Here is a 12,687-nt window from a genome sequence, read left to right as displayed (position 1 = left end):
CTGTTGTCAGTAGTGACTCCTGGTGGTCTGTGGTGACTCCTGTTGTCAGTAGTGACTCCTGTTGTCAGTAGTGACTCCTGGTGGTCTGTGGTGACTGCTGTTGTCAGTAGTGACTCCTGTTGTCAGTAGTGACTCCTGGTGGTCTGTGGTGACTCCTGGTGGTCTGTGGTGACTCCTGTTGGTCTGTGGTGACTCCTGTTGTCAGTAGTGACTCCTGGTGGTCTGTGGTGACTCCTGGTGGTCTGTGGTGACTCCTGGTGGTCAGTAGTGACTCCTGGTGGTCTGTGGTCATTCCTGTTGTCAGTAGTGACTCCTGGTGGTCTGTGGTGACTCCTGTTGTCAGTAGTGACTCCTGTTGTCAGTAGTGACTCCTGGTGGTCAGTAGTGACTCCTGGTGGTCTGTGGTGACTCCTGGTGGTCAGTAGTGACTCCTGGTGGTCTGTGGTCATTCCTGTTGTCAGTAGTGACTCCTGGTGGTCTGTGGTCATTCCTGTTGTCAGTAGTGACTCCTGTTGTCAGTAGTGACTCCTGGTGGTCAGTGGTGACTCCTGGTGGTCTGTGGTGACTCCTGGTGGTCAGTAGTGACTCCTGGTGGTCTGTGGTCATTCCTGTTGTCAGTAGTGACTCCTGTTGTCAGTAGTGACTCCTGGTGGTCTGTGGTGACTCCTGGTGGTCAGTAGTGACTCCTGGTGGTCTGTGGTCATTCCTGTTGTCAGTAGTGACTCCTGTTGTCAGTAGTGACTCCTGTTGTCAGTAGTGACTCCTGGTGGTCTGTGGTGACTCCTGGTGGTCTGTGGTGACTCCTGGTGGTCAGTAGTGACTCCTGGTGGTCTGTGGTCATTCCTGTTGTCAGTAGTGACTCCTGGTGGTCTGTGGTCATTCCTGTTGTCAGTAGTGACTCCTGTTGTCAGTAGTGACTCCTGGTGGTCTGTGGTGACTCCTGGTGGTCTGTGGTGACTCCTGGTGGTCTGTGGTGACTCCTGGTGGTCAGTAGTGACTCCTGGTGGTCTGTGGTCATTCCTGTTGTCAGTAGTGACTCCTGGTGGTCTGTGGTCATTCCTGTTGTCAGTAGTGACTCCTGGTGGTCTGTGGTGACTCCTGGTGGTCTGTGGTGACTCCTGGTGGTCTGTGGTCATTCCTGTTGTCAGTAGTGACTCCTGGTGTCACTCTGGCTGTGGTGTGGTGGCTCTCTGCTGCCCCCTCTGGACTGTGCTGTTGCTGTTTATGCCTCCTCTATTGAGTTTTATTGATCAGACCAGAGTTTCTCCAGTAAAACGATCCAGGTGATGATTGGAATCTGGAGGTGAAGATGGTGTGGGGTCTGACTTGTCAGGACTGATGGTGTGAGAGGGCCTGGTTTGATGGTGTGGGGTCTGACTTGTCAGGACTGATGGTGTGAGAGGGCCTGGTTTGATGGTGTGGGGTCTGACTTGTCAGGACTGATGGTGTGAGAGGGCCTGGTTTGATGGTGTGGGGTCTGATTTGTCAGGACTGATGGTGTGAGAGGGCCTGGTTTGTCAGGATGTTGATGGCGGCTTCCTGTTCCAGGTCAACTACATCCTGGAGTCACGGGCCAGCAGCTCTCGAGCCGATTACTTCACTCAGAAGCAACGAAAGCTGAGCCGCAGAACCAGCTTCAGCTTCCAGAAGGACAAGAAGACTGGACAGTAGCTCCACCTGCTGGACCAGGGCTCCACCTGCAGAACCAGGGAGTTCTTCTCATTGTTCATGTACAGAGACGTTTTATATCAAGTGAACTATGATGGAGACGTTTGATAAAAACCTTCGATCCTCAAACTCACTTTATCTGGTGTCTTTTTTCTTTTTTCTTTTTCTTTTTTGTTTTTCTTTGTAACGTGCAGAACAAACAGTAAACTGTGTGTGTGTGTGTGTGTGTGTGTGTGTGTGTGTGTGTGTGTGTGTGTGTGTGTGTGTGTGTGTGTGTGTGTGTGTGTGTGTGTGTGTGTGTGTGTGTGTGTGTGTGTGTGTGTGTGTGTGTGTGTGTGTGTGTGGTAATGACTAATAAACATTTTGAAATAACAATAATAGTGGTAATAATGATAATAACAATATGATAATGGAGAGAAAGGAGAAGGAAAGAGAAAAATAAATGAACAAGAAATAAAAAGTATTTATATATTAGAATTCAGTTTGAAGCCTTGGTGCATAAAAAGAGGCCGAGGGACCCAACCCATCAGACACGGGGGCCACGGTAGCCCATGAGGGAGGAGAGGGATTTGGTGACCTCATTCCAGAACTTTTGAACCGCTGTGCAGAGCCAGAAGGTGTGAGCGTCGTGTCTGGTGTGTTTAAGGTGCAGTTATTACAGATTACTGAGGTGAACCCATTCTGAGCATCTTCATGAAGCTCCTCTGACGCTCAATGAAGCTTCATGAAGCTCCTCTGGCGCTCAATGAAGCTTCATGGAGCTCCTCTGACACTCAATGAAGCTTCATGAAGCTCCTCTGACGCTCAATGAAGCTTCATGGAGCTCCTCTGGCGCTCAATGAAGCTTCATGAAGCTCCTCTGACGCTCAATGAAGCTTCATGGAGCTCCTCTGACGCTCAATGAAGCTTCATGGAGCTCCTCTGACGCTCAATGAAGCTTCATGGAGCTCCTCTGACGCTCAATGAAGCTTCATGGAGCTCCTCTGACGCTCAATGAAGCTTCATGGAGCTCCTCTGACGCTCAATGAAGCTTCATGGAGCTCCTCTGACGCTCAATGAAGCTTCATGGAGCTCCTCTGACGCTCAATGAAGCTTCATGGAGCTCCTCTGACGCTCAATGAAGCTTCATGCAGCTCCTCTGACGCTCAATGAAGCTTCATGGAGCTCCTCAGAAACATCTGAAGCTACTCTGAAGCTTCATGAAGCGTCAGAGATGATTTGAAGAATCAGCCTGAAAGAGACTATAAAGACTTAAAGATCAAAACAGCTTGGACTGGATCAGTGACACAAACCAGGTGTTCCTGTTACCAGCTAGTTTCACTGACCAGGTGTTCCTGTTACCTGTTGACAACTAGTCTCACTGACCAGGTGTACCTGTTACCTGTTGACAACTAGTCTCACTGACCAGGTGTTCCTGTTACCTGTTGACCACCGCTTATTCCATTCTGTCGACATCCTTGTAATACCTTTGATGGATGGATTCTGCCTTTCCACTACCCTGACATTAGTAATCAGCTTTGGGGATTTAATATCCATTTCAGTCTTGTATGGAGGTGTCCTTTTGTTTAAAAATGGTTTAGATTTTATCCTTTTTTTTATTTTATTGAATATAATTGTTTTATTTGAATGTAAGATTATTATCTGCCTTCTTTAAGGGTATCAGTTGCTATGATAAAAATAAAAAAGTGAGATTACTTTGTCAACTCCAGAAGGATCAAACCACCAAGTTGCAGGACTGAAACTTACACGTGAGTTACCGTGTGCACAAATATCAACCAACTTCTACAGAAGCCACTTATATCCTTCAAAATAAAAAAACCAAATGCTATCCAAACTCAAAGGGTCCCACTGGGTTACCTACTTATCATTGAGGGCTGATCACAGAATTAACCTGATGGTGGATTCTAAAAATCTGAAATGAACCATAAAAGGATCACAACTGTAATTTATAAACAATGATAAACTCACATAAGTCGAAGAAACACAATGGCCAGTCTGTTGCCAAGTTTCGCCTCTAATTGCCTTCCTTTGAGGAACGTTTAGCCGAAACCCGACACGTCCTTTATCCACTCCTGGTACCTGGAACCAGACTTGCTCTCAGCAGAGTTCAGGGGTGCCGCACCAGAGTTGAACACATCGGGCCCATAGGTGGCGCTGATGGGACTGAACCCCGAGCAGGGAGAGTTCACACCATTCAAAACCTCAGAGCCCCGACTACCCTGTCAGGACTTCGGAGCCTCCATGTGGTCTGCAGCCAGTCCTCACAGTCCACCAGGTACTGTGCAGTGAGTGCTGGACCCCCCAGAGAACTCCTTAGTGAAGACAAGCCCTTGGAGTGGGAAACTCCTGCAGAAACATCTTTCTGCCTCACAAAAGAGAAACTCTGCTCAGCATCCTGTCTGGCCCACCTAGACCAGGACCCAGAGTCCCTCCTCCAGACAGACTTCCCCACTCATAGTCTCAGTGCCGCCCCAGCGCAGTCACATGACACAGACAAAGTTGTGGCTTACACTAGCAGACCTCTTAACAGCGTGGAGGTACAGACCTCCCACTGTGAGGAAGCCTTCGCCACGACTCAGACAGTTCCACCCAGTCATCATGAACATGATGAAAATGTCTGTCAGGGTTCGCTTAACCTTTATGTCGACGACTTCCAGCTCCACCCTGACCCAGCCACCATGGCTGCTGTCCTCCGTCTGAACCCAGCGTTCAGCCACTGGAGCCTCCCACCTTCCGTCGACTCAGACAGAAGCACACATGTCACACCCAGTGTCATGGCTGCTCTGTACGACATGTTGGTAATGGAGACCAACCTCCATTTACCAAACCACTCCCAGTCATCTTCTCAGGTTGACCAAGTCAACCACAGCACCACCCACATACTCAGGTATGGCAACAGCAGTGGTACAGATGGAGAGGTCCAGCGTGCACCACCCCACAGGGTTCACTCCCATCAAAAGAATGACTGGTAGAGAAACGACCCTTCACTGCACCTTCCAGACCAACCAGAAGAGGGCAGTGTTGTCACGACCTGCACAGCAGAGCAACTCAATCCATTTACTCCCTCGGAGTATGGTTAACTCCTCCCCTAGCGAGGGGGGAGAACCTCCACCCCAGGAGCAGAGGAGATTCTTTATCAGTAGGGTTTAGTGACAGCATGCTCAGATCCCATCAGGTGCATGTACTAACCCTGCCACAATCAGGAATCTAACTCCGCCTCCTCAGACAACCTGAGCAGTTACAAAGCTTGAGTTGAACCGTTCAGGGAATAGAGTTACTGTAAAGTCATCTCCAGCTCTATTAACGCCACTTAGCATGCCTTAGCCTCTGTCGAGTATTGTTTAGGAGAAATAACCCCTGTGTGTAGTCAGAGATCTCACAGGAGATCGTAGGGAGACGAGCTCCTCCGTTAGCAGCTTCAGTACAGGTAGAACCACCTTACTTAGCTCCACTAACCCGGGTTGAGCAACTTCTCAAGACTAACACCCCCACGGTTATAAACCTTCACAGATACATCTGACGTTGTCTCTGCAGTGCTATTTTAACCTCTGTGAACCCACAGAGCCAAGAGTTGTGATTTCTTCAGAACCTAATGTGTACAGTTGAAATCTCTGTAGTGAAGGTTGGGTTTTGGAAGGGAACACACACGTACACCTCCACACACCACACTTCACTCTCTCACTCCTAGCCGGAGCAGGTGCACCAAGACCCCCCAGAGGGCTGGTGGCTCTTGGACGCCTGCTCACTGGTAAACCATCGCCGATGTCATTGCACACGCCAAGTGCAACCACCTCCAAATGTTACAGATCAGACTCGACTCCCTGCATCCGGTACCTCCGCTTTTGTAAACTGGTCCACAAACATGTCGCGAGCTAATCCCTATCCTCCGGGAGGTGTGGGAGGAGCCTACTAACTGTTTTCTAACCACCTGTCCCCCTTTCCCTTTCCTTTCTTCAACTCTGGTACTTCATTTTCATTCATGTTTGGCAAACTGTATGAAATGAGTCTTGTGGTAGTAGGTAGTTAGAAAAGAAGTTAAAGGTCTGCCCAGACTGGTCTCTCTGTCTGCCCAGACATTAGCCTCACACATGAACTGTATGAACTGTTGGACTGTTGTGGACATGATGTTTTCCAGGACATCCGGACGTTCACATGGACTCCACGATCACATGGACTATATGGCCCAGGTTTGCTCCAAAGACTGCGAGCAGTATCCCACTCTTCGGAACAAAGGGGGGATGTTGGGCTGAAGATTCCAGTGAACTGCTCCAGAAATTTTCTGTGACTGAGGAGAACCACCAGGAACAATGAACAGGTCATACAACAGCAGGGACGTCTCCACCCCCCCAGGTTGGGAACCAATGGTAATGGTCAAACCCGACCCGGAAACCACGGGGGTCCAAATTCAACATGGTGAGACTCCTTTCCTACCAACTGTCCCCTGCTTCTCATCCCAGCCACCAGGAGGGACACACGTCTCTGCTGCCTCGGGACGGTAAAGAGAGCACCAAGTAGGTCCAAGGGACAGAACCAACGTCAGCCCGCTGGACGAGCAGGACACAGTTTGGACTACTTCTCTTTCCTTTTTCCTTTTTTTGGGGATTCTGGAGAATTTCAAAAGAAAGAGCCATCAGTCTTACACAGCAGATTTAGCATTACCAATTCCATGCATTTCTTTGGAATGTGGGAGGAAATCAGAGAACTCTGAGGAAACACATGCACACAAACAGCTCCAGCTGGATTTGAACCCACAACCTTCTGTCTGTAAAGTGTGAGCGCTAAGCAGTGCACAACTGACGGTGCTTATGAACCAATAACTCATGTACATAGTTGTATTCACGAAATGAAAGGTTATCAACGTGGACAGTTTCCCTGTGGAGATTTAAAAAGTTCACTGCCCTGTGACCAAACAATTAATGGTCATAACTCACATTGTTCTTTAAACTTCACATGATGTCTCCTCTTGCCTGTCATGATCTACTTCTCTCATTATTTTAATGACAAATCAACAATTGTGCAGGCAGTTGGACTGACCAGACAGCTTGTGACCTTTCAACTGTTTCTGGGTGTCTTAGATGTCCTTCATTTTATTTTTATGTGTCATTTGTCAACTAATTCTGGCATCAGATAGACATCCAGGTTACGGGCTGACTGGACGGACGTGTCTTGGACGAGTGGGGTTAAAGAAACCAAGAAATGAGCAGCAGTTCCCATTCCATTTATTAGATATACTTTATAGACACACTCAGACACGTCTGCTTAAAGTAGAAAAAATACCAGATTACAGCATTTAGACATTTTCTAGACATTGTAGTGAGGTCTCTTCTTCATTGACTTTTTTTTTTTAAGTTGAATGACAAAAATGTAAAATTCTTTTTTTCTTTCACGGCGTGGTGGTTTTGGTCTTGACACGTCCATTCAGGCATGATGAAATGAGAAAAGGAAGGGCATGCAGCCGGCGAGTGGTCCTTCAGTCTGTACAGCAGCGTCACTCCTTCTCCAGTCCAGGGAGAGTTCCTATCGGCAGGAGGAAGGTTCTTCTGCAGTCCAGCTCTCTCACTCAGCAGAGAGAACATCTCAAACATATCATAAATATCAAGCTACACAGATTGTTTACTTTTTGATCAAACCACTAAAAATTCTAATCAGTGTTCTGGCGTAAAATGTCATACTAGGTATGCTACAAAAACAAAGTGAAAAAAATCACCCTACCTTAGAAAAGAATGAGGCAACATGGTTGAGTTGCAATAATTCACATTTCTAAAAGTTTTTTTTTTTTCTATTTATGAAATAATGATTTGCTAAAATGAAAAAGAACAGCACAAGTCACAGGTAATAAACCTAGAGCAACACAAACACACGACTAAGATCTTCTGGAATCCTTCTGGATGTAGCTACTTGATCTGGCTCCAGACACACACCTCATTCATAAAGTCTCATCTGGAAATATAAAAACACATAACAAGGTTCAGTGGGACGGGAAATTGCATGATTTGTTGGTTTTGAAGCAGGTTTTGTTTCTGCAGTTGGTTCTCACGATTCACAGTGTTTGAAATGGAACAGTCAAAACCTCCACGTGGCTCAGAACCAGAACCGTTAGAAATGTCCAATCAGAGCCTCACCGGAACCGGGGAGCCTCATGGGACTCCTCAGACCAGACCAAGTGACATTGTCTCTGAGCAACTCAACAATTTGTGCAATATTTCAATAGATACAAGAACAGCAAAAACTGACTCTGTTCAGTCATATTATAATATAATATAATATAATATAATATACCTGTTTTTGTGGGAATATGGGTTTAACTCATGAAACAACTTTGCATAGAAAGTATTTGTCACTAAGAAAATAATGTTTCATATTTTCTGCACGATTTACCATTAAATTCACATATGAAAATATTGGACCACAGAAATGTTAACTTATTTCCTCCCAAGTTGTAAAGATCATATCGTACGTACAATTAAAAAAGGTCATCAGATCCCACCAAAAACAAAGAGTAATCGTACGTGACCCGGATATGGATGAATGATGTGTGAGTGATAAAAAAAAGTATGTGCTTGATGAAAATAAATCGTGTATTGTCGTCATTATGCACCTGATGAGAAATATTCTGATCAAGAATAATACTGACTGAGCACACTAGAATATATATCATTTTGATAACAAAATACATATCTACAAATGTTTGTAACTGGATTGATATATAAATATGTGTAGCAATATATATGTATGTATGTTTATACATATATATATTTACAACAGAAGTTGCACTTAAATAATATCATCAAGAAGATGTGGCGTGCCGACCCAGTCCAGCGTCCTGGGCTCCGAGGCGGCCATTATCATGCACATGAACTGCTTCCCGGTCCGCTTGTCGATGGGGTAGATGGTGGTGGGCGTGAACCTTCTGTTGCTCTCCACAAAAGCACAGAGCTTCTGGTAGACCTGCGGGAACTCGTGGCGTAGAAACACCCCTCGAATCCTCAGCTCTCGCTGGATGTTGATGAAGCAGATCTCCCTGGCCTTCTGGCCTTCCTCGCCCTCCTTGTCAATATCTGCTGTTCCCGGCGGTGGAGTGAGGATCAGCGTTTCCATTTCACTCTCTTTCTTGTGCACCTTCCTCTCCGGGCTGAACGAAGCCAATGCTACCTTGGCGTATTTTCTGACGGTTGGAGTTTGGTTCCTTGGCGACGGACCATCAGGCAACTGCTCACCGACAGCAATGGACACATTCAAGACAAAACATTCGTTTGGGTCGTACTCTTTGCCGGCTTCCTGCAGCTCCTTGCAGTACTCCCCCAAGTTGTCCCGGAAGCTCTCGAGCTCTCGGAGGGACAGGTATGTCGGAGACATGAGCAAACTATCAAGGCCGTACTGGAGGAAGTTACTGGATGACGCAGGATTCGGAAAACCCAGGAAGAGCACTCCTCTACCTCGCGAAAGGTAGCCAACTTTGGCAATTCGGGAAAAGGCTTTGTGGACTTCCGCAGTCTCCCGGCAGTGTTTGATGATGTGGCGGCAGGTGCTGCCGATTCTTCCATACAGGCAGCTTTCTTTATGAATGTCCCAGTCCTCTCTGCGGCAGTTCCGAGAGCAGTAATATGTATAACAGCTGTGGCAAGACTTAAAATACAGGCAAGCATTGAAAAGGGTCTCTGTTCTCCGGCATTTGTTATTGGAGCACATCATTGTGTCGTCTTCATCTGGGCTCTGATCCGGGGAGCACTCGTCTGCACTCTTCATTGCATCACTTGCCGCGTCCATATCTCGAAAAGCTTCAGGATTCATTCGGAACGAGGTTGGCTGCTTGTCCAGAGGAGCCGGTTCCTCTGCACCCACCTTTGTGGTCTTTCTGGACAGAGAAACTGCTTCTTCCTCATCAATCAACTTTTTCAGTTGGTCCAGAATGTCTTCACTTGCCCTTCTGCTGGGCGGCTTGTAGTCAGTGACGAGATCTGCTAGAAGCTCATCGAGTTGTTCAAGGCTTTGCTGAAGTGAGGCGTTATCATGCGTCTTCTCTTTGGTTGCTCTTTCAAAGTCGGGCTCATTCATGTCCACAGCCTCAGTGCTTCTGGAGTCCAGAATGTCCCAGCTGGCAGAACGCCCATCGTCCTTTTTAAGGTGTCCTGGTCGAATGTCATTATCAGTGATTGTTATCTCAGGAGTGACGAACCACAGTTTACTAGTCGTGCTCTTTGATGTCTCCGTTGGGCTTTTGTCGATCAGCGAGTTATCGGACATCGATAAGGCTGCATAGCGTCTTGGCGAACTAGAGAGATTGACGACCACTGGTTGGGGTTTGTCACCTGCAACTGAAGCAGGTTTCCTGGAATCAAGAAGATCGTCATAGCTCTGACCTCGTACAGAAAGTGGTTGTTCCCTCTCTACGCGTGAGTTCAGAATGTTATCCCAAGACCTTGAGTAAGATTTAGAATCTGTTCCAATTTTTGCAGGTTCTACACATGGGTTGGCATACCATGGAGGTAGCGCAGGCTCTTGCTGAACTCTTGTCGGAGTGACTTGGGATACATAGGAAGCAGGGTTGGTGGAATAACCAGATGCGTCTGAACCGTACCAGTCATCTGTTTGTGCCTGAACCACTCGAGCGTGCCGTCGGCCCTCGGTGTAGTAGGCCCTTGCCGGCACATGATGCTCAGGTGGCACTGCATACATATCAGTGGAATAATAAAACCTTGGAGGAGCCGTTTGAATCTGATAAGACCTCGGGTCATCCCCATAATGGATCCTCGTTGGAGGTGTCTGTATGATGTACGGTCCTGGTTCGTTTGCTGCATAGGATTTTGGATATGCTGTCTGCACAGAGTATGAATAGGGCTCCATCTCTGGATAATAAGGTCTTGTAGGAACAGCATGGACTATTCGAGTTCTGGGATCTTGTACATACTGCACTTTTGGAGTAAATGCTTGTCCTGGTGTGTAACGTTCATCATGAAAGTAAGAACTTGGTTGTGGAGGAACAGTGGTAACATATCTGCCTGGTTCGTCAGCATAAAAGAACTTGGTTGGCACATTAGGACTGGAGTGGGCTCTGCGTTCCCGGCCATAGTAATCACCCGAAGCAGTCATTCTCTGGGGAATTTCCATGGGTTGCAAGTAGCTATTTGGCATGCTGCGGGAGTATTGATATGCTTGTCTACTTTCTGTACCGAGTGAGTCAGTGGGAGTCGGTGTTCTTGAGTAGGAAAAATGGCGAGGCACAGTCAGACTCCGACTCCCTCCACTGTGGTGCCTCTGCCATGGTATGTCCATTTGAGGCATTGCTTGTTTCCGTCCGGAATCATCAGGTTTAATGTCCACTCGGCACCTGACATGAGGGCTGGTTGCCGGTTTATCTGGACCTGCACCTTCCAGATTATCAGCAGGATAGTGAGGTGAATATCTACTACTGTCACTCATTTGAGGCTGGAGCTTGATGGGATGTACTTCCTGCATATGAGCCCTGGTTGCTGCATAGGACGACTCCCTACGTGGTGACACTTCTGGTCTCCAGCGAGAGTCTCTCGGAGACCTGTGGGACTCTCTGCCCTTCCTCCCTGAAGATGAAGACGCTTCAAAAGACACAGGGGTGAGCCCCGTGTGGACACGAGGGGCACTTTTGGACCTGGTCCTTTTTTGCTGAGGAACAACTCTCTCACTGGCCATCTCTGTAGCCGTTGGTTGAGGAGTTAACCTGTGGCTGAAAATGTCTGGAGCAGAAAACCGGTATTTCTGCTGGCGGCCCAAAGCATTCCAGGCAACATCTGGGTGAGCTGCCTGCCGGTCACTCATCCTGTATGGAGACTCCATTGAGTGGTGCTGTGGTCTGGGGTATTCCAGTGACTTGTAGTCAAAGGTGCGGCAGTGCCTCTTATTGACTTTTCTCTTACTGTCCTCCAGTGTGCTGTAATTAGTAGAATTACATGGTTTGGAGGGTTGCAAAGACTTGTACTGGGAGGAAATTGGGATCACTTTTATATGTTGATGCACAGTCGATACCAGTAGGTCAGGTGGGTCTGTACGAGTCATTTTAAAGGGATTCCTCTAGTTTTCTCCATGAAGTTGCTGTAATGATGAAGTCGCCTGTAAAAAGAAAACAGAATTTTAGAATGCTTTCCTGAACAATCCTTAGGAGTTCATTCATACATACTACTTACAAATCTACTCAAGCAAGTGCTGTGTGATATTGATTGTTGCAAACCAATATTTTTTTCAGAAAACTTGTCAAGTCAGGTCCTTTATATGTCACAAACACTTATACTCAGTATGATGTGCCGTGAAATGTGTTTAGTACTTGTTCCACACTGAAACAAACAATTTTAATACTAAAAGTAGAAAAGTTAAAGCACATATTAACTTTAATCCCAATAGTCTAATGGTTCAGGAGGCTTCTCCTAGTCCTCTTCCTTCTGGGGAAGAAGAAGAAGAAGAAAGAAGAAGAACAAGAACAACAACACCAACAACAGCTTTGGTATAGTCTATAGTTCTATTGTTCTTGTTCTCTCTCCCGCCCCCCGACCCCACCCCGCCCCCCAACCCCACAACAAAAAGACATCATGGAGGCAGAGAGAGACGAGAGTAACGCCACCAAAGAGGAGTTGGTGAGTAAAAAGAAAAGCACGGGCTCTATAATTTGGAAATGGCTCGGGTTGAAAATATCCGACGAGCAGCAGAATAATGGATTTTGTCGAGTGTCGAAAGCAGGTAGCAACAAAAAGTTTGAGCACGACGAACCTCTTCCACCATTTAGAAAAGCGCCACAAAGTTCAGCACGAAGAGTGTAAAACTACGTGCTGCAAACCAGAAGCTGAGAGCTCCACTGAACCAAAGCACGCTGGAAGCTTCAATGACTCGCACACGCAATATTTCATGTTATTGTGCAGCTGATTGTGAATGAAAGTGTCAGTGTACTTCTGACATTTGGCCCATGTTGATTTGATTTAGAACTAATTTTGTTTTTGTTAGTTCTTTACACAAGAAAATATCAAGATATAAATCGAATATTGTGGTTCAACAAAA

The 12,687-nt window shown here is 46.7% G+C and overlaps 2 protein-coding genes across 10 annotated transcripts in view; one reads left to right on the top strand and one right to left on the bottom strand.

Moving 5' to 3' along the window:
- The window catches only part of mapkap1 (MAPK associated protein 1), a 36,486-nt gene extending 34,686 nt beyond the window's left edge, over nt 1-1,800 (top strand). For all 9 annotated transcript variants that reach the window (XM_080477126.1, XM_080477130.1, XM_080477129.1 and 6 more), the window contains one exon: nt 1,549-1,800. In XM_080477126.1, the coding sequence (XP_080333252.1) occupies nt 1,549-1,671 (123 nt within the window). In that variant the 3' untranslated portion in view covers nt 1,672-1,800. The remainder of the gene's footprint in view (nt 1-1,548) is intronic.
- Nucleotides 1,801-8,442: 6,642 nt separating this feature from the next.
- On the bottom strand, nt 8,443-11,697 carry ajm1 (apical junction component 1 homolog; the record flags this gene model as incomplete). Its single annotated transcript, XM_080476239.1, has 1 exon — nt 8,443-11,697. The coding sequence occupies one exon, from the start codon at nt 11,695-11,697 to the stop codon at nt 8,443-8,445; it is 3,255 nt and encodes a 1,084-aa protein (XP_080332365.1).
- Nucleotides 11,698-12,687: the final 990 nt, after the last annotated feature.

This window comes from Lipophrys pholis (genome assembly GCF_963383615.2).
Source record: "Lipophrys pholis genome assembly, chromosome: 12".
NCBI classification, from domain to species: Eukaryota; Metazoa; Chordata; class Actinopteri; order Blenniiformes; family Blenniidae; genus Lipophrys; species Lipophrys pholis.
The sequence above is the reverse complement of the archived record's forward strand: the minus strand, read 5'-3'. Positions and strand labels throughout refer to the sequence as shown.